This window comes from Arvicola amphibius, chromosome 4 (assembly GCF_903992535.2).
Source record: "Arvicola amphibius chromosome 4, mArvAmp1.2, whole genome shotgun sequence".
Classification (NCBI taxonomy): Eukaryota; Metazoa; Chordata; class Mammalia; order Rodentia; family Cricetidae; genus Arvicola; species Arvicola amphibius.
This window is the reverse complement of record NC_052050.1, coordinates 19,658,627-19,679,051: the sequence shown is the minus strand read 5'-3', so window position 1 is coordinate 19,679,051 and position 20,425 is coordinate 19,658,627. Positions and strand designations below refer to the sequence as shown.

General features: G+C 50.6%; 1 protein-coding gene across 2 annotated transcripts; it reads right to left on the bottom strand.

The window, feature by feature from the left end:
- Positions 1-204: 204 nt before the first annotated feature.
- Positions 205-19,375, bottom strand: Meox1 (mesenchyme homeobox 1). 2 transcript variants are annotated; one of them, XM_038328997.1, is made up of 3 exons: positions 18,913-19,375; positions 2,829-3,001; positions 205-849 (listed from the first exon to the last, which is right to left on the bottom strand). In XM_038328997.1, the coding sequence occupies exons 1-3, from the start codon at positions 19,373-19,375 to the stop codon at positions 727-729; spliced, it is 759 nt and encodes a 252-aa protein (XP_038184925.1). In that variant the 3' UTR covers positions 205-726. The 2 variants fall into 2 exon arrangements, with proteins under 2 accessions (XP_038184925.1, XP_038184928.1); XM_038329000.1 differs by lacking the exon at positions 2,829-3,001.
- Between the last annotated feature and the right edge of the window lie 1,050 nt (positions 19,376-20,425).

The following is a 20,425-nucleotide window of genomic DNA, read 5'->3' as shown; positions in this document are numbered from 1 at the left end:
AGGCGGCTGTTGCCCAAGGCTCTTTGCAGCAGTATTCTTAGAAGCTGGGTCTGAGGTCTGAACTGCGCATGTGTGTGAACCTGGGAGTTTCTCTCACATAACGGCCTTTAGGGAACATGCAGGATAGGCCAAAAGGCAACCCATGGAGGGAGAGGGTCTGTTTTTCTGTCCCCGTTTGTCCTTGGAGACCACGGGATGCTGCAGCCTGAGAACTCGCTACTCCAGAGGTCCACATGTCTAGGTCAGTCCTTGTCCATCAGATCTTGCGCTATCCTCTCCATCCTTAGATACAGGGGCTGCTTTCTAGCCTTCAGCTCAACGATGCGAACATCTGGAGAGGGTTGTGCTTTCATGAGTCACCAGCTGGTACCAAGGAAGGGATTGTGCACATGTGATGGGGGCTAGACCCAGAGGAGACCCTGATCTAGGAGGAGGATGGCAGAAGGTGTGGGTAGCAACCAAGAGACCCACAAAAAAGTGTACCAGATGCTGTTTCTAGGTTTTCCCAGACCAGTAGGTACTGTGGAGTTCAAGAGAGTCTGGGGAAGCGATTATAACATCTGGGAAATTCAAGGCTCCCACATACTGGGTAATTTCACATCTAAGAGTGGACATCAGATGCGCAGAGGCTTCTCTGGGTCAGTCCAGAAGAGGTGATGGCAGGATCGGGTGGGAGGAGTAGGAAAGGGGATTCAGTCTTTCTTGGGTTTGGGTCTTTGGAGCATCTCACTCTGAAGTTGGAGAAGCTGCAGAGTCCCCATCCTCTGGGTCCTGCTCATGAGGGGACACAGGCTGACCCCCCTTCACACGCTTCCATTTCATTCTCCGGTTCTGGAACCACACTTTGACCTGGGGGAGGAAGCAGAGGAGCAGGCTCACTCCAGGGCCAGGGTGAGCCTGGGCTCACCATGCTGTTGCTCAAGCTAAGTGGCTCTGGGATCTGGAACCCTCACTTGTGGCTCTCCAGCCCATGAGGATCCAGGGACTGAGAGGGAAGGGAGAACACACAGATCTGCCCAGAGCCCTGCGGTTTCTCCAGATGTCAGGCAGAGGGGGTGTCTCTGAAAGATCACTCTGTATTGCCCCTCCTTTTATGCATCCTGCCCACTCCTTGATGTCAGGCTCCTCGAAAACGGGCCCCGAATCTCTCAGTCTCTGCTCCCCTAAAAACTGAGGACAGAATCACTAGCCTCATCCTTTGGCCCACTGATACATCACCTCTTAGTTCCTAGAGCTCTGATCAATACACGTTTTAAAAAAGGTCTGACCTTCATGATCACATGACATTAGGGTTATGATCTTATTGCAGAGATGGGAACCCAGAGGTCATGGGACCAGGATGTGGCAGAGGCGAGATTGGAATCTAAGCCTTCTAATCCAAAATCCAACACTCTTGCCGAGCACGCTAGCAGCTGGAGACTGCTACTACATGCTGTTATTAGCCCTGTTACGACACACAGGAGCAGGTGTGACGCTTCCAGGAAATGCCTAAGCCAAGGGCCAGGGACCCTGTCCTCAGTGTCCCAGGACCCAGCTGCATGTCTGCGCCACCTGGAGAACTTAATTTGGATGCAGATTTGATGGGGTAGCTGACCAATCCCTTGTCTGAGGGATTTATTTTTTTTTTATTTTTTTTTTTAAATTTATTTATTTATTATGTATACAATATTCCATCTGTGTTCATGTCTGCAGGCCAGAAGAGGGCACCAGATCCCATTACAGATGGTTGTGAGCCACCATGTGGTTGCCAGGAATTGAACTCAGGACCTTTGGAAGAGCATGCAATGCTCTTAACCACTGAGCCATCTCTCCAGCCCCCTGTCTGAGGGATTTAAAAGAACCTTTAAAAGAACAGTGTTTTGGTGAGCTACCACGCCCGCTACACAGATTCCCAGTCCCCCTCATTATCACTGCAAAATTGTTCCCTGGACTCTGCATTGTATTTATCTATCTATCTATCTATCTATCTATCTATCTATTTATTTATTTATAAATTTGATCTCGTGTAGCTGGCCTTGAACTCACTATGCAGCTAAGGCTGACCTTGACTTAAGGTCCTCTGACCTCAGGCTCCCCAGTGTGCTGCTGGGATTACAAACCTATGAAACCATGTTGTTTGTGGTGTGGGGATTAAATCCAGAGTCTCCCACACACTAGGCAAGCACTCTACCAATGAACTCCATCCCTAGCCCATCTTTTGATTTTTTTAAAAGCAATTCCTTAGGCTGGCCTCAGCTCACTATGTAGCCCAGGGTAGCCTTGTACTCACAATCCTCCTGCCTCTAGCTTCCAAGGGCTGAGTTTACAGGTGGTGCCACAACACCTGGCTTTCAGAATCTCCACTTAAACAATTGCCTAGGTCAATCGGAGGCAAATGCTGATCCAAGTTTGGTGGAAATCAGATCTCAGATGTTTTAATCCTTGTCCATGTGAGAGGCACCTGTTAGCTGGGTGGTGGTGCACGTCTTTAATCCCAGCACTCGGGAGGCAGAGACAGGCAGATCTTTGTTAGTTTGAGGCCAGCCTGGTCTACAAGAGCTAGTTCCAGGACAGGCTTCAAAGCTAGAGAAACCCTGTCTCAAAAAAAAAAAAAAAAAAAAAAAAAAAAAAAAGAGCCTGGGAGGGGGGAGAGGGGATCTGGACTGCCTAAGCTCCATCCCAGACCAATTATAGAATCTCCGTGGGTGGATCTCCCCAGGACGGTTGATTGAGGGTTGATTGCCGGGTACAGCTGTGGCTGAGAACTACTGGCTGGGTAGAGGCAAGCAAGGGGGTCCAGGCAGGGGCAATCGGGAAGGGGGATGAACAGAAAAGAGAGCGGGCCCCACCTGCCGCTCCGAAAGGTCCAGGTTGACGGCTATCTCGTATCTACGGAGCCTGGTCAGGTAGTTGTGGTGGGCGAACTCGGCCTCTAGCTCCCGCAGCTGCTCCTTGGTGAAGGCGGTCCTTTCCTTCCGGGCCTTGCTGCTGCCTTCCGGCTTTCCCCCATTCTCCTGGTTGTCTACGAAGAGAAGGCCCCAAATGGGGGAGACGTGAGTGAGCCGAGGCGGGGGCTCCAGTTCCCTTCCGTTAGTCCGTAAACATCTGGGCAGCATTCTCTGGCTTCTCTCATTTTTAAAGTACACCGAGAAGCTATGGTGTCCCTAATTCTTCTAGCATCTTGTCCCTAGAAATATGTTTAGTCCCAAGGCACATGAAGCTGTGCTGTGCTGAGCTGTTTGAAGGCTCTAGCCCCAGCCTGCCTCCAGGGCATTCTGGGTATTTGGAATTCTGGCCCTGGGCCCCTTGCCTGGTCTGGTCAGGGCACTCAGTGGTGAGACAGGGACGGGGGAGAGCTGCCCATCACTGGAACCTGCAGCAGCAGCTTCAATTGAAAACTCGTGCGAAATAGAAATCCCTGTTACATCAGAAACTCACAGAAGCAGGATGGGAAACTCATCAACCTTTGCGTGCGTGCGTGCGTGTGTGTGTGTGTCCGTGTGTGTGTATGTGTGTGTGTGTGTGTGTTTCCAGAGACTGACCCTAGTCTGTTAGGTTCTTCTGTGTCTTTACCTCCTGAACTATCTCACTGACCCTCTACCTAGTTTTTGAGCTTTGGGTCCTTCACTGAACCTGGAACTAATCAATTTGGCTAGACTGGTTGACCAGCACACCCCAGGGATCCTCCTGTCTTTATCTGCTCCGTCCTAGCATTATGGGCATTCATCACTTTGTCCAGAATTTTTGTTTGTTTCGAGACAGGGTTTTCACTGTGTAGCCCTGGCTGTCCTGGAACTCACTCTGTACACCAGGCTGGCTTCAGACTCAGAGATCACCTGCTTCTGCTTCCCGAGTACTGGGATTAGAGACGGGTGCCATCACCAGGATGTTTTTTTCAAGCAGGAGTACTAGGGCGTAAACTCAGGTTGCTGTACTTGCACAGCAAGCACCTTGCCAGCTGAGCCATCGCCCATTCCACCCCTCAGCAGCCTTCCTGATCATTCTGGTTCAGGGTGGAGGTTATAAACCGCTGCTCTAAGACCAGATTGCTGGAATGTTCCCTGGGCCCCAGCAGCATCGCTATGATAGGGCTGTTCTCACACACCGGAGTCTGCCACAGAAGGCCAACCCTGCAGAACATTCTGGAATTCTGGGGCTTCTGTTAGACACAGGGGCTCAGTCCTAAGCCATGGCAGGGCCAGGAAACAGTGTCTGTACCTGCCTGTGACTCTTCCTTTCCACACCAACCCAGCCGAGTGGTTTCAGTATTGACCATACTTTACAGACCAAATGCAGGAGCAAAGCCGCCTAACCGCTAAGTGTGGGAGGCAGGACTCAGACCCAGGTGATTTGAGTCAATACACGGTCCCAGTATGAGATAATGAAATATCTTTTTTTTTTTTCTTTTCTTGGTTTTTGAGACAGGGTTTCTCTATGTAGCTTTGGAGCCTGTCCTGGAACTCACTCTGTAGACCAGGCTGTCCTAGAATTCACAGAGATCCACCTCTGCCTCTGTCTCCCCAATGCTGGGATTAAAGGTGTGCACCACCACTGCCAGCCCAATGTGAGACATCTTTGAAGAGTTTACAAACTGGAGTCTGGTGCAGAGAGGAGGGACTGTATTTAGGATTGAAGGGCATTCTTATGTCAAGAGCAGGTGGTTGTGCCTCTCCCTTAGCAACAGTAATGACGGAGAGGCCATAGGCAGGGGACTAACATACCCGTATAATTACCTAACAATTAACAAAGTTAGACAGTCAACTGCCACAGGAACCCTTCCTGCCTGGGGAAGGACTCATAACACTTTGGGTTTTCTCTTCTTCCTTATCTTGGAGACCAGGAGGCGGGAAAGACGCTTTCTGCGAGCTGTTCCTGTCTACTTTCATTCCTTCAAAAGAACTAACTGGACTGCACCTAGCTGAGGTCCTCAGAGGCCTTGAGCTAAGCCACCTGCAGGTACGTGGAAGGATGCAGGCCTGATGAGTCAGGCAAGGGAAACCGCCCACATCCTCAGCTGCGAAGCCAACTTGTGGAGATGGCTGGGGACCCCACTTTAACCTCGAGATTCAGTTTGTAATTCTGGTCCTGGCTGCTTCCTTTCTCAGGCAACTCGTTTGCACTTCAGTCTCTTTAGCTATCATCTCCTCATCCAGCTGCCTGGGTCGGGGACAAACGCTCAGGAGGGTGGCTGGTTGGCGAGGGAGTGTGGTGGGGAAGGGCGCTTGTGGCTCAACTCCCTATGGGGTCCGCGGTGGACTCCCCCAGGCAAGAAGTGGGAAGAGCGGCCGGTGATAGCAGGCTCTCTGCCCAGTGGCTGCTGGCTCCTGGCCAGAGAAGGCAGGCCCAGACCCCGTCTGGGATGCTGGACCGTGGGCTGGATGGGAAGGTGGGAAGGACGTGTGGTCCCGGGGCGGGTCTCCTAGGAGTCCTCCAGCCTTGGCGCCTACCAGCGCCGCTAACCCTTCTGGCGGCTGGCCCAGGAGGGTCGGTCACGCAGCGGATGCGAAGGCTTCCCGGAGCACTGCTCAGCCGGTTGAGGTCAGGAAGCTGGGGAACCGCTGAGATTCCGGGTGTCCACAAACTCCCGTCCCGGGGGCCCACGGTGTTCCCCAGCCCCTCCTTGTCACAGCTGCGGGGAGTGGATGAGCCAGGGGAATTTTACTAAGGATTCAATCTCCACTCTTTTTTTCCAAGAAACTGGAGAAAATAAAGTATCTACTTGCAAAGTTAATTTTTTTTTTTTTTTTTTTTTTTTTTTTTTTTTTGGTTTTTCGAGACAGGGTTTCTCTGCAGCTTTAAAGCCTGTACTGGAGCTAGCTCTTGTAGACCAGGCTGGTCTCGAACCAAAGTTAATTTTTTTAAAGGCAAAATTTCTTTTTGAATGGGCCTCAAGCTTGATAGGTAGTGGAAGATGACTTGAACTATTCACCCTCCTGCCTCCACGTTCCTAGTGCTGGGTCTATAGTTAATGCACCACTGCCTGGCCAATCTCAAAACCGAAGCCATGGTCTCCAGGTCATTGTGAAGACCCAGAGAAGCGGATGTGTGCGGGAGTGTTCTGAAAAACCTACGTTACAGGGCAAATATCAAGATATTAATTGTTCCAATGTTTCAGTTCTATGAGATGCCATTGGAAAATCTGGAATGGGGTTAATGATAGCTGGCTTTTACTCGTTCATTGTTTCTTCTTCAGACAGGGCCAATTCAAGCCACCCGGTCTTGTCTCAAAATGATTCTCTTGCTCCAGCCCTCTCAGTGCCGGGATGACACGTGCCACCCTGTATGGCTGACAGCTGGCATGCTCTCTGCAGTCAGGTGTACCCACTTCCTCAATCCTCATCAAAACCCCCTTGCCCAGCGACTACTCTGATCACCCCTGTTTCTTGGCATGGTCGTGTGGATTAGCCCGGATCCTCTGGCTAATGCTCTCTCTCAGGGTTGTGACCACTTTTCAGTACCTGTCATATTGGAGGCATTTGTTAAACTATCCTGGGAGAGGCCTAGAAGTTTACCCAGCAGTGTTTAAGTGAGAGAAGAGAAATTTGAATCCAGATCCACCTGACTAAAGCCAAGGTTCTCAACCTTGATGTCAGATTTTCCATCTTCAAGCTGGATGCCCCAGGCAGGACCTGGAAATGGAACATAGCCTGTCCCCACTTCTGTGCTCCCTCCTCCGGTCATCACTTGGGGGTTTCCATCCGCATCCACCTTCGTCTTCTCCCAGGGCTGCCCCTGGGTGCACAGCTGCCCTACCACACCTCACAGAACAATGCCGTATGCCCCTAAGTCCTGAACACAATCCTCCCTAGAAAGAAGGACTAGGAGAGAGGGAGGGGACAGACTGCCAGGGAGACAGGTCCTCTCCTGCACCCCACTGCCCTGATTTGGGTTCTGACCTTTCAATACAGCAATTCCTCCTACAGTGAGAACACTTAGGTCCCTCATCAGCTTCCCAGAGTGGAACAAACTCTTATTCTGCCAGAAGCAGCAGAAGGAGATAGAAACTGGAAGTGGCAATTTGTGTCGTAACAGTATAAAAAAGCCTGCAACATTTTATCCAAACAAGGTGTGTGAGGGCTTCCCTGACCCTTCCAGCCTGAGATATACAGTTCACAGGCTCGGATTCACACATAGCTCACATGTGTGAATATGCATGTGAAATGTGCATGTGCACAGTTCATGCGAAAGTTCATGTGCACTCAAGGGAACTCACACACTGACCACAGAGTGTAGCATTAACTTTTTAAAATAATGTTATATCTGTGGATGTTTTGCCTCCATGTATGTTTGTGCATTGTGTGCGTATATGCCTGATGCCGAAGACCAGAAGAGGGCATGAGATTCCCTGGAACTGGAGTTACAGAAGGGTGTGAGCCTCCCTGTAGGTGCTAGGAAATGAGCCCTGGTTCTCTGGAAGAGCACCCAGTGCTCAAAGACCCTGATCCATCTCTCCAGCCCCTATGATGTGTATGTCTGTTGAGAGCCTCCTGCCTCCCCTTTCTGGATCTGTCTCCCGATGTATAAAATAATAGGATCAGATGGGATCCTCATTCCCATGAAGAACTGATGTCAGAGTTCTCTCCAAGGCCATGAGCCCAACACTCTCGTCAGCTTCCCCTAATTCTTTTGCTTTTCCTCCAGGCCTGGAGGAACTGGAGGCCCTTGCAGCCGTGGATGCTCTCTCTTGTTTAGCCTGTCCCCTTGCTCCCTTGAGTCCCGGCTGACGTGTGTTGTTCATTGTTTTGCCACAAAGCTCCCGTTCATCTTTTCATGGCCTTCAGCCCAAAGCGCAGACTACCCCTAGGGAGTTTCTCTTCTGCATGCAGAGTTCCCTTCCCTGACCCTGGGGAGGGAGGTGTGTTGGCAGAGGCATCAGAAAACCCCCTGGAGAGCCTGGGTCTTGGCACCTGCAGGTACTGGCCTGAGGGAGGAGCTTCCTGACCTCAAAGGAGCGGCCCTGCAGTTCTCCTGGTCTCAGTTTCCTCATCTACAAGACAAGAATAGCTGCGCCCATCACGAGCATAATGCTGCTCAGAAGTCAAAATGAGGCTGATGATGTGTTAGCCCGCTGGACGGTGCTTGGCACAGTTGAGCCGATCTGAAAGAACTGCCAGGAGACATCCTGTTGGCCGTGATGTTTGAATGATTGTTTCACAGACATAGAGGTGATCAGAGGGTACCACATCCCAGATCTGTGTACAAAGGATGCCTGCTTGCCTGCCTGCCTACCTGCCCATCCATCCTCCCTTCCTCCCTCTCTCCCTTCCTCGAGACAAGGGGATGGGCTGTTCCAGAACTCACTATGTATCTCAAACCATCCTAACATTTACGTGTAACCTTCTGCCCCAGCTTCCCAAGAATGGGAATTACAGGCACGAGCTAAGGCTGTCTTTTAAACATCTGTCTTTGGAGCACCTCTTTCCCATTTCCACTTCTTTTTGCTAGGTCGGCAGCTGTGGCCACTGCCAGTTGCTATTGCTAGAGCCTTCCATGGGACTCAGGCACTCTGTTCAGGACTGTGGAGGGAGGAGGTGAGCACACTGCTGACTCGCTCTGTGGGTAGTGAGGAGCTGCCACCCCCCCCCCCATCTGCCCGTACTGCACAGCCCTCAGACCAAGCGGGACCACAAGGGGACACTCAGTCGTGCCCAAAGAAATGCAAACAGGATGTGCGTGTGATTGTGGTTCCCACCATGGGCTTTTACATCAGCCCAGGGAAACCATTTCAGAAGGAGCTGTCAGACCTGGCAGTATTTCCTCAAGTTAGCAGACAGCCTTATCAGGGTGACAGAGAGGGTAGACAGACTCGGTGGAACATGCCTCCTGGGGATGCTGCGCCTCTGCTCCTCATTTATGAGTCCACTGCACCCCATTTTCCATAATTTCTAACAGGCCAGACGGAAAGCATTATGCTCTGTGTTCAATAGCATTTTGCAGTGAAGGAAAAGATTTCTTTCTCCCAGACAGAAACTTCTTTGGAGCTCTCAAATTGACACCCGGATCACAGAATGGTGGAGCAGGAAAAGAAGGGGACTCAGGAATGATCTTATGCCATTTGCTGATTTTACAGATGAGCAGAGGGATGGCAAGGGGTCTACCTATGGATACACAGCAAGCTGGTGGCAGAGTGGGGCCCAGAACTCGTTTCCTCAATAGGAAGTCTTTTACATAGAGATCAGTCTGCTTCCTGTTATAGCCTCTTACTATCAATGTTATTTTTCTTTTGTAGTGCTATGGATAGAACTCAGAGCTCATACATACCAGGCAAGTGCCTCCCACTGAGCCACACCCCAGCCTCTCCCGTTAGTTATTCTGTGAGGCAGGAAAGATACATATGAGCCCATTGAACAGATAAAGAGATTAAGATCCAGAGGCCATATGGCTTGCCTAAGGAGCCAGTTTAAGGCAACAGTCATTTGTCATGCTACCTCAGGGAATGATGACCACAGAAGCTTTACTGCAAGGTGCTCTGGGGACAATGTCCGGGTCAGGTCTAGGTCTGTCTCAGTGGGACTCCCCAGGGAGGAGAGAGAAAGGATCTATCTGGGGTGATACCTGGGCAAGCCCTCTCAAAGGTGAGTCTGTGGTCTCCTGAGCTGTCTTGAAGCAGATACTTTGCCACACTCCTGGGCCTGGTACCTTTACCTGCAGGAGGAGAATGGAGAGTTCCGGGAGGCAGGCGGGAATCAGACAGAGACAGTGAGAGGCCAGTTGCATGTTCACATCTGGGACCTGCCTGTCTTCCTGAACTCGGCTTGACTTTTTCACCAGGTACTAACACCATCCCAATGTCTAGACCCCACCATGGTCCTGTGGGTGCACGAAGAGACATGAAGCCCAGTGGTGGGGCTGGGGAATTTCCAGCAGGGAGGGGGCACCAGATCCTTCTGGAACAGGCATGCCTGGTTCCAGGGTAGTCTTCACTGAGAGTCCCTGCCAGGGTGGAGCAGTGAGGGTGGGCAGTAGTGATGGGAAGAGGAGGAACAGGCCATGAGGAGCTGTGGGGACAGGAGGGGAGCTGACGGAATGGAGGTGGGAGCATCAGTGTGTGTGTGTATGTGTGCGCGCATGTATGTGTCCACCCCACCACCACATGTATGTTTCCAGAGAACTGGTCCAGGTCCTCATCAGCCAGGTGAGTATCTTATCATAGAGCCATGCCCCCAGGCCTGGGGACAGCCTTTGGGATGAACTGGAAAGGTTCAAAACAAAGCAGTGCTGGGCTTTGTTTTTGAGTTTCAGATGTCATCATTTGCTGTCACCAAAGGAAGTGTGGGCTTCAGGACCCGGAGCCACTGCCCACACAGTTCCTTTACACTGAGAACAAAGAAAACAGGAAAATACCACAGAACAGTCAAGGATGGGTGTGTCTGGGCCAGAGGCGGAGAGATGGATAGGAAGGGCCAGTGAGGGGGCAAAGAGGGATCTAGGGTGAGGTGCTGCCTCTGGGGCCTGCAGGGAACATAGGACCTGCTTCTAAAGCCCCTCCTCCCTGTGTCCTGGTGTCCCTGTCAAGCCAGAGTGACAGGCCAGTGAGCAGGCAGCTCCTGAGCTCGGCCCTGCCAAGACAGAGGGCAGTGCTAATGTTGCCCTTTGGCTGGCCTGCTCATGGCCTAAAGGGGCTTCAGACCTTCTCGTCTTAGATGTCCAGCAGCATCTTCTGCCTCAGCAGAAACCCACTCTTTCTAGAACTCTGCAGCTCTGCATGGTCAGGAACCTGAGCAGGTGAAAGACTTGCGCTCAGGCCTCTGAGTTCAGACACAGCCGAGACCGGAGGACCTCTCTGGAGCTGGGTCTGTTTTTCAGAGGAAGAACAGGGCAGTAAAGTAAGAGGCAAGGGACATACAGAGGGACACTGGAAAGTACCAAGTTGTTCTCTCCTCCCGCACTGGCCATGAAGGGCCCTACGGCGGATTCTCCTTGCTCTGGGTTTGAGATGGCAGAAGAGTGGCAAAAACTACTCATCCCTCAAAACTCAGCGCCCAGCACTGCAGTGACAGTTCACCAGGGAACCCAAGGACAGAGCAGGCCTGGCTGGTGGCAGATGGCCGTGCTCTGACAGCCACCCAAGATGCAGCCTGCCCCCGGGAGAGACTGCATAGAGAAGGGTGCTTTGGCTCCTCTGACCCCTGTTCCATGGAGGGTCCTTCAGTCAGCCCAGCCCACGCGTTTATGCACCTTGACTCTGGGCTGGCTTCAGAACTGAAGTTTGTTGCTTTGGAAAACACCCTTATAAGTGAGACTTCCAGAGTCCTGATGCATTTCAGACACATGGCAAGAGATGGAAACCTTCGTGCCAGGCAGTGTGGCATGCTCTCAGAGAGAGGGCGAGACAATAAAGGGAGAACGAATGAAGGACGGGAATGAAGGAATGCTAGGCTGCAGTTGAGTAGATGTTGAAAGCTAGGAATGTGGCACAGTCCAAGTGTGCAACAAGGGAGGCCGAGAGAGGATTCTTGCTGGGAATAGTGACACACACCTGTAATCCCAGCACTCGGGAGGCAGAGGCAGGCGGATCTCTGTGAGTTTGAGGCCAGCCTGGTCTACAGAGTGAGTTCCGGGACAGCCAGGGATATATGAGATCCTATCTTGGAAAAAAGAAATAAAGAAAGAAAGAAGGAAAGGAGGGAGGGAGGGAGGGAGAGAGGGAAGGAAGGAAGGAGGGAGAGAAGGAAAGAAGGAAGAAAGAAGGAAGGGAGGGAGGGAAGAAAAAAGATTGCTTTGGAAACTCACAGTGCAAGGAAATGACCTCAACCCAATGAAGGCCCTACATGAAAAGAGTCCGCTGCTAGTATCATACTCAGGGGTGAAAAATCTCAAGCTTCCCCTCTAAGATCAGGAACAAGGTGGAGATATCCACCATGTCACATCCAGTAACACAGCACTAGAGTCCCAGACAGAGCCATCAGGCCAGGCTGGAGAAATGACACAGATGTGAAGAACACTCTTGCTTTTGCAGGGGTTCTGGGTTCAGTTCCCAGGCGTACATGGTGGTTCACAACTATCTGTAACTCCATATCCAGGGACTCTGGCACCCTCTTCTGGCCTCCACAGATACTGCACACACATGGTGCACAGATACACATGTAGACAAAACACCCATACAAGAAAAGTAAAAAAATTTTAAATCTTTTAATAAAAAAAAAACAAACAAGGGGGGACCTGGAGAGATGGCTCAGAGGTTAAGAGCACTGGCTGCTCTTCCAGAGGTCTTGAGTTCAATTCCCAGCAACCAAATGGTGGCTCACAACCATCTATAATGAGATCTGGTGTCTCTTCTGGTGTATATATGTTAACATTGTATGCATAATAAATAAATAAATATTTTTTTAAAAAAACAAGCAAGGTAAAATTATCTTGACAGATGTCACCATCTTGTGTGTAGGAAATGTTAGGGGTCCCACAAGCAAGAACTTAGAGTTGATAAATTCATCAAGTTGTAAAAGAGAATACAGAAGTCACTGTTTCTAAACATATGAACGACCCCAAAGGTAAGTTAAAGTAACAGCATTTAAAAACACTTAAGAGTAAACTGAACCGAAGAGACCGAGGGCCTATATCCTGACAGCCACAGGACGTTTCTGGAAGAAATTAAACATGAACAAACAGAAAACATTGTGTTTGCAGACTAGAAGAGAGTATTGTTAAAATGTTCACATTGCAGAGCACCGTAGCAAATTCAATATAAACCCCGTCAAAATCCCAACATTTTAGACCACAAACAAAACCTAAATTCTTTTTTTTTTAACATGACCTTTCAAAAATAATTTTTTTTAACTTTATGTGCACTTTACATGCATTGGTGTGAAGGTGTCAGATCCCCTGGAACTGGAGTTAGACAGTTGTGAGCTGGCATGTGGGTGCTGGGAATTGAACCCGGGTCTTCTGGAAGAGCAGCCAGTGCTCCTAACCTCCGAGCCATCTTTTCAGCCTCCAAATCTTAAATTCTTATGAAAATGGGATGTCAAAGGACTCCAAATGGCCAAGATAATCTTCGAAGGAAAGAAAACTGGGAGCCTTGGGCCTCCTAATTTCAAAGTGTATTATAAATCTATGATAATCAACTGATATAAAGACAGATGAGTAGGAAAGAGGAGGGGAAGCCAGAGGGTAGCCCTCAGTAGGTGGCCAAGGCTACACAGTGGGAAGTAGACAGCTGTGCCACAAGCATTAAGGGGGAGACTGTACACACACACACACACGCACGCACACGGGGCTGAAATTCCACTAAAATCAGGAACAATACAAGGCCATCTACTTTCTCCATATCTAGTCAATACAGTGCTTGTCATTCTAGCTAGTGCAAAAAGAGAAATGAAGCAGATTGAGGGGATACAAATTGGAAAGGAAGAAGTCTATCACTATTTGCAGGTGATATGATAATATACCCCAAAAATTCTATCAGAGAACGCCTACAGCTGACAAACAACTTTAGTGAAGTGGTTGAATACAAAATTAACTAAAAAAGCCGGGCGGTGGTGGCGCACGCCTTTACTCCCAGCACTCGGGAGGCAGAGGCAGGCAGATCTCTGTGAGTTCAAGGCCAGTCTGGTCTACAGAGTGAGTTCAGGACAGGCTCCAAAGCTACACAGAGAAACCCTGTCTCAAAAAACAAAAACAACCCCTCCCAAATTAAACATAGAATAACCATATGACCCAACCATTCCATTGTGGGTGTACATCTAGGTCAAAGAGGTACACGTACACCTTTTCTGAAGTATACTCACAATTGCCTAGTGATGGAAGCAGCCCAAATGTCCATCAACAGATGAGCCGATAAGGGAAATGTGACAAAAACATACAGTGGAATATTACTCAGTCTTAAAAGGAAGAAATCCTGGCCGTGTGCTACAATGTCAATGAAACTTGAGGACTGACCAGTTCAGGGTCTAAGAACCTGATACGAGTCCTAGCCGCGGAGGGCAATAAGCCAGTAACAGAAAAGACAACCGCTTCCTGAGTCCATGTACGAGGTACCTATAACTCCCAAACTCCTACTGAGAGGCAGGCAGCTGCCAGAAGATTGGGGGATCTAGTCCAAAGAGAAACTCCAGTTTGCAAGATGAAACGGTTCTGGAAATCTGTCCTAGGACAGTGAGTGGATCTGTGGTTGGCTGCTGTAAAAGGTCATTTCAGAATTGTAAAGATGCCAAACGTTCTGCTGTGTGGTTTGGACCACAAGAAGAAAAAAAGATTTCCCAAAGATCATCCACATTAAGAAATCTCAGTCAAGTCCCTTTACGAAGTTGCGAGCAAAGCCAGGAAACAGGAAATCAGCTCAGGTTCTAGAACCACGCTACCATCTCTCGCTTCCCTGTTTGAGACAGCCCTCTCTGCGTACCTCAGGCTAGCCTCAACTTTGCCACCCTCCTATCCCAGCCTGCTGGGATTTCAGGTGCGGCCACCACACCTTGGCAAAGTTGAAGCTTTCTGACTCTTGCTCTCTCTGGTGTGATGCTGTAGACCATTACAGCCACAGGTTTTGAACAGGGGAGGGAGGGTACGGTCAGCACGGGTGGCTTTTGAGCTGGATATTAGAATATGTAGACTGGGAGAAGGGAAACAACAGGGCTAAAGGGCCAAATTAGGGAATCAAGACTAAAAGACTGGATGTGTGGGGAGGCCAGCACAAGGTGGGCTCTGTAGGAGCGGGAGTGGGGGAGAAAGAGGAAGAGGAAGGGGAGGAGAAGAGGGGGTGAGGGAGAAAGAGTGAAGACAGGACGAGAAAGAGTGAAAGAGAGTAGGGAACGGAGAACGAAGAGAGAAGAGAGACAGGGAGGGAGGAAGGGAGGGAGGGAGGGAGGGAGGGAGGGAGGGAGGGACGGAGGGAGAAGAATAAAGTTTGAGGGTTTGGGTAGTTGTGTCGGCCTTGGAGAAAAGACCACAGAGGGTAGAATTCGGGGCAGGACCAGGTCCCAGGAGCCGCAGGCCCAGGCTCCGAAGGAAGCTGAGACACCCCAGGCTGACAAAGGCGCTGCTTGGCGGATTGAGCATGGGGTCGCAGGGACCCTGGGCGCCCAGTGACGCTCCCAGGCTGCAGGGCGGCCGGCCGTGCTGGTCACGGGCAACCTTCCCTTGAACCCCGTCAGGAAGTCACCGAGAAATCCCCCGTTCCCATAAATTAAAGACAACAGCAGTAGCCTGACAGTTTAGGGGAAAACAGCAGTGGCTTCGCAGCTGTCCCTGCCAGTAGGGGTCTTTAACACCCCTGGGCAGGGCTGGGGGTAGGTAAGATAAGATTGCACTGCGGGTCTCCTGAGACTTCTTGGGGTGGGGGAGGGACACCCGTCTTTGTTGATCGTTGCGGGGCGGGGGTGGAGGGGTAACGGGGCGTGGCGGAGGGGGGTAACGGGGTGTGGCGGGGGCGGGGGGGGGGGGGGGTAGGGGTTGCGGACGCTGGTGATGATAGAGATTGGGTGCAGAGTCCATGCCTGGAGCCTCCTGGGACAGCAATGTGAGACACAATTTAGCATCCATCCGTCCCTCCGCCTACCTCCACAGCTCTGACTGAAGCGCTAATTGATCACTACTGGGGTTTAGGACGAAAGGTTTGCAAGAACTTCATATATCCCACCGACCCAGGAACTTCTGAGACACTTTATCTGGACTATTCAATTCTATTATTCCTGATATATATTTGTCCAGGTCTCATGTATCCCAGGTTGGCCCGGAACTCCATCAAGCAAAAGACCATCTTGAACTTCTAATTCTCCTGCCTCCACTATTAGGTGTTGGGATTCCAGGCATTCACTATGGCATCTTATTTGTGAAGTACTGAGGATAGAACTGCGGGGTGATGTGTGTTGGGGGAGACTTCAAGCATGCTCCAGTACTCTATCCACTGAGCTCCACCCCCAGCCCTCCTTCTGCCTTCTTAAGCAATGGTTCTCAACCTTCCTGATGCCGTGACCCTTTGGTACAGTCCCTCAGGTTGTGGTGACTCCAACCGTAAAATAATATTCATTGCTATTTCATAACTGTAACTTTGCTACTGTTACAAATTGTAATGTAAATATCTTTGTTTTCCAGTGCTCTTAGGTGACCCCTGCATAGAGGGTTGTTTGACACCCAAAGGATTGGAGACAGGTTTAGAACCTGTTCTAAAGGCTTAGTTCAGACAATGTGGACTTGCCATCAGCCACCACTGCTAAAGGACTTTTACAGTACACCAGAAGCAATGTGACATTTTCAGAACACTGTACTTAACATCCCAGCTGCTCTAGGTGTAGGTGACATTGTTCCAATCCCGTTTCTCAGTTCCAGAAGTAGAGGCAGCAAGAAGGTAACAGTTTTCCCCGAGTTGCAAGAACCCCATCCTTCCAGCCCAGTGGTCAAGGCTAGTCAATCTTCCTGGGCTGGCTTATGGGGACCTGAATGAGGCACCCCGAATCCCAGCAATCAAGCACACTGGAAGTAGAGACACAAGCATCAAGAAATTCAAGGCTAGCCTTGGCTTCAAATGAGTTTGAGGCCAACCTGGCCTACTTGAGATCCTGTCGCAAGTAAACAAAACAGAACAGACAAGAATCAAAATTAAATATCTGGGGATGTATCTCAGTGGTGGAACCCTTTCCAGACATGTACCAGACTCTAGGTTGGGCTCCCAGGCCCCTCATAGTAATCTGTGATAAACAACAACAGTAAAAATCATTAATTAGAGGATGGGGGGACTGCAGCTCCTGGGGGAACTTGGGGACTTTTCCGTGGGTTTGTCTGTTTTGAGAGTTCCAGATTCTGCAGTCAGTTGTGAGCCTTGCTGTGACTTCCCCCCTGGTGAGGCCCTTGGAAAGCTGACCCTCCTGCCTCCTCCTTCCTCCGCAGTTAAATTCCAACAGCAGAGGCAAGCACCTGGGCAATAAAGATCTCCCCGCTGACCAGCCACATGGGCTGGAGGGAAAGTCAGCTCCCCAGGCCCCACTCCTGCTGTCTGTTCCACTGGAAATCTGCAAGAGTCCCAAGTGAGAGGACCCAGGGCCTCCCATGAGTGGGAGTCTTTCTGGGTCAGAGGCTGGCTTTCAGATGAGCCACGTGCATGCTCACTCTCTAAAGCCCTGCTATTGGCTACTTGCCAAAAGGGAAGATAGGTTATTGGGTTTTGCTGAGACTTTGCCTGAGTCCAGAAATCTCCCAGCTCCTTTCCCTACATCCCCAGTCTACTGGAAAGTGGCTAGATGCTGCAAGATGTTCACAGAACTGGAGGAACAAGAGTGGCAGGCACTGCCAAGGAGAGAGCTGTAGCCCTACCTAGGTGCCGGCTCCACCTGGGAGGGGCCGGCACCTGCTCTAGCCATCCAAAGGGCTCACTCAGCTGAGTTAGTCAAAATGGTTGATCCCACCTGCCAGATCTAGAGTCCCCATAGGGGACTCTAAAGGCCCCTCCCCTTAGCCACGAGGATACACTGTGGTCATCCCTACCCACTGTCCAGAAGGTGCCTCAAGCCTCGGGATCAATACCACCTGAGGACCAGGCAGGAATCTTCTGAAGGTGTAGAGTTTGGAGTTTAGAATCCAGGGACTCATTCACTTCTTAGAGGACCAAAGCTGATTCCCAGACAAGAGACTTTCACCCTCAAAACATAAAAGACTTCAAGATCTTCCTGCCTCAGTCTCTGAGTACTGGATTATGGTCTCTTGCCCAGGGTTCCCTCAAACTCTGTCTCCTTTTTCACAGTGTGGAATGGAGAGACCAACCAAACCTACAGTCTCCACTTTGCAAACTTGTGAGACTCGAAATACAAACAAACAAAACCTGCTGTCTGTAGCTCCCCCCACTTGGTACTTCCTTCCTTCATTCCCTCCCTTCCTCGCCCCCCTCACTCCCAGACCCTCAGGGAACAACCTCCAGGTCTCCTCTTCCTCTCAGCCTGAGCTTTTCAGAGAGACAAGACCTCTTTTCTAGGGTCTAGTGCTCAGGCAAAAGGTGAATACTCCCCAGATATGTACACTAGGTCAGGGGTCTTACAAAGAGAAACCCAGCAAGTTCTCCTTTGTCGATTAGTGCCCCCCCCATTAGGTCCAGAGAGGTCCTTTATAGGGTCAGCTTGGTGGGCATTCCCTATCAGGAGTGTCAGAGCCGTGGGCCAGTGCGTTTTCTGGGCAAGGTGGGAGAAGAGGACAGACAAAAGAGGACTAGAGGCTGGGTGGGCCTTCTGGGAAGATGAGAACCTGGGGAGGAGAGAAACACTTTATCTCCAGCCTCCGGGGCTTCAGCCCTCTGTAGCCATGGATGACCTTGGCACCTGCCTCCACACACCTGCCCCTCTGACTTTCCCAAGGCTGCGTGATCCCCAAAGAGAATGTCTTGCAGCACTGACTTCCCTTATGCCCCACCAGACTTTGTCAAGGTGAGTTGTCCGCTAAGTGTGGGCACCACCTCTGTGTGATGATACCTCTGGGAAGTTTGTCCAAACCCCACTCTCCCTCTTCCCCTCATCTCTCCTATCTCCAACACAGACCTGCTCCTCTGCCTCTGGGCTCCTGATATAGGGTCCTGGGTCTATCCACCCAGACCTAGTGTTAGTCCTAACCCTCCCCCCAGCCTCAGTCCTGGCTGAATGATAAGCTTCAGCTATGGCTCTGGGACCATTGGCGGCTGCTTGAGTGTGGTCACGTGTGAGTCAGAGGTGGCCTAACTCAGCAAGAGTCCCCTGCAGACCTCACCAGTGTGAACCCCGAAACTCCATTCCATATAGCCTTCAAATCCTCCTGGCCACAAATGTCATTTGCTCACACACGTTCTTTGCAGAGACCCAGAAAACATACCAGCCCTATCACCAGAGAATTCTAGAACTTCTACAGTATAAGACTTCTCCCACACTGGAGTAAGTTAGACAACACTTTTTCCAGTAAGGACCCCTAGGCTCTGAGAGGGCAAACAACTTGACCAAGGTGATGTAGTAACAGCCATGGTAAATTCTTCCCATCACCACCTACCTGACCGCTCTTTTTTCCTTCTGGACAATTTCTTCTCAGGCTCACTGGCAGTGCTCCCAAGTACCATGTAATCCTCACCGGATCCTCCTGTGCCATCTATCAGGCCCGGGCTGCCGGCCCCCATCTCTCTGGCGCTCCCAGCGGGGCCCGGGTTGAGCCTCTGGCCAACTTCGGAGATGGGGAAGTGCCAGTCAGGGGTCTGTGGGAAGGCAGGATGTTGCTCATTGAAGATGCGCTCGGTCCGGGGCAGGCTGTGTGGAGTGGCTGCCAGGCAGGAAGCAGAGAAGTCGGGGTATGCTGCTGGCGCTGGGAAATCTGATTTTTGGTGGAAGGAAAATGGGGTTGGTGGATAATGGGATAGCCCTGAAGCGCTGCTACCTTCCGAGTGGGGGTTTCGAAGGCAGCCCCAGACAGGGGCGGGAGGGTGGGGGTTCCTCACGCAGCTGTTGGTTACCGGATCCATCTGCTGTCCGCTGCCTGCCTCAGTCCGTTCAAGGGTTTTGCCCCGCACTTTTTCTATTCAGAGTTTGGTAATTAAAAAAAAAAAAATTAAACAGTAGAGGAAAATGTTGAATGAAAAAGTTTCCCCAGGAAACGAAACAAAAATTCTGCCTCCACGTCCACAAACACGTGGCCAGTAACACACATGTGCATGCCCACACCTGTCTAGGCTTCACGGCTGCCTTCCTGCCCCCTGACACACGCCGACTGTCGGGGTCCCTTGTGCATGTATTTGTTGCCTAGGGCACTAAACATTTTGTCTGTCCTATCTCTGACGCACCCATACTGACAAGCTCCCTTCCAGGGGACCCTGAGTGAATGCCTGCAGAGGGCTGGACCCCGCGGTAGAGACACACTTTTAAATCCTGCGGTGGGGAGAGAGGGACAGATTTCTGAAGTGAAATGTGAGCGAGAGGGAGGGGTCAGCCCACTCACACAAGGTCCCCTCCAACCAAAGCCCGAGCAGGCAACACTATCATCAGAAACATTATACCCACTTCTAATGGCATTTGCAGGCGTAGACTTTTAAAGAAACATTGTTTTATTTTTTTAAGGAGAGAGAGGGGGGGGGAGAGAGAGAGAGAGAGAGAGAGAGAGAGAGAGAGAGAGAGAGAGAGCGCACGCACACACATCCATGCTCTTCTGAGTGCCTCCCGTAACACAATAAAGTTATTTTTATGGCCTTGTTAACAAAATTCCCCGAGTCTTGGATTTAGAAAAAGCCTTCAGTGGAATCCAGAATCCACCAAATGCCAAATTCTGGGGAGAAGGGGGGAGGTGGGCGCAAGAGACAGACTTGCAGAGCGTGCACTGATTTAAAGGGTTTCGACGTCTCTCTGGGGAAACAGAAAAAGGAGGGAAATTTTTAAAAAGTAATTTTTCCTCCCCCCTTTTTCTTTTTAATCTGGTGAGTCTTGGCAGCCCGGTGGTGTGGTCTGGGGTGTAAAGAAAGAAAACAACAATAATAACAACAATAACAAGAAAAGAAAAAAAGAAGAAAGGAAGAAATAAA

Bases quoted from the DNA above. Each gene is read 5' to 3' on its own strand.
- Meox1 (XM_038328997.1), bottom strand. From the start codon at position 19,375: ATGGATCCGGTAACCAACAGCTGCGTGAGGAACCCCCACCCTCCCGCC. The intron at 3,002-18,912 runs GTAGGTGGTGAT...TTCTCTTCGTAG, and splicing joins AAGGAAAAAAGAGCGGTCAG to ACAACCAGGAGAATGGGGGA. The intron at 850-2,828 runs GTGGGGCCCGCT...TTCCTCCCCCAG, and splicing joins TGGACCTTTCGGAGCGGCAG to GTCAAAGTGTGGTTCCAGAA.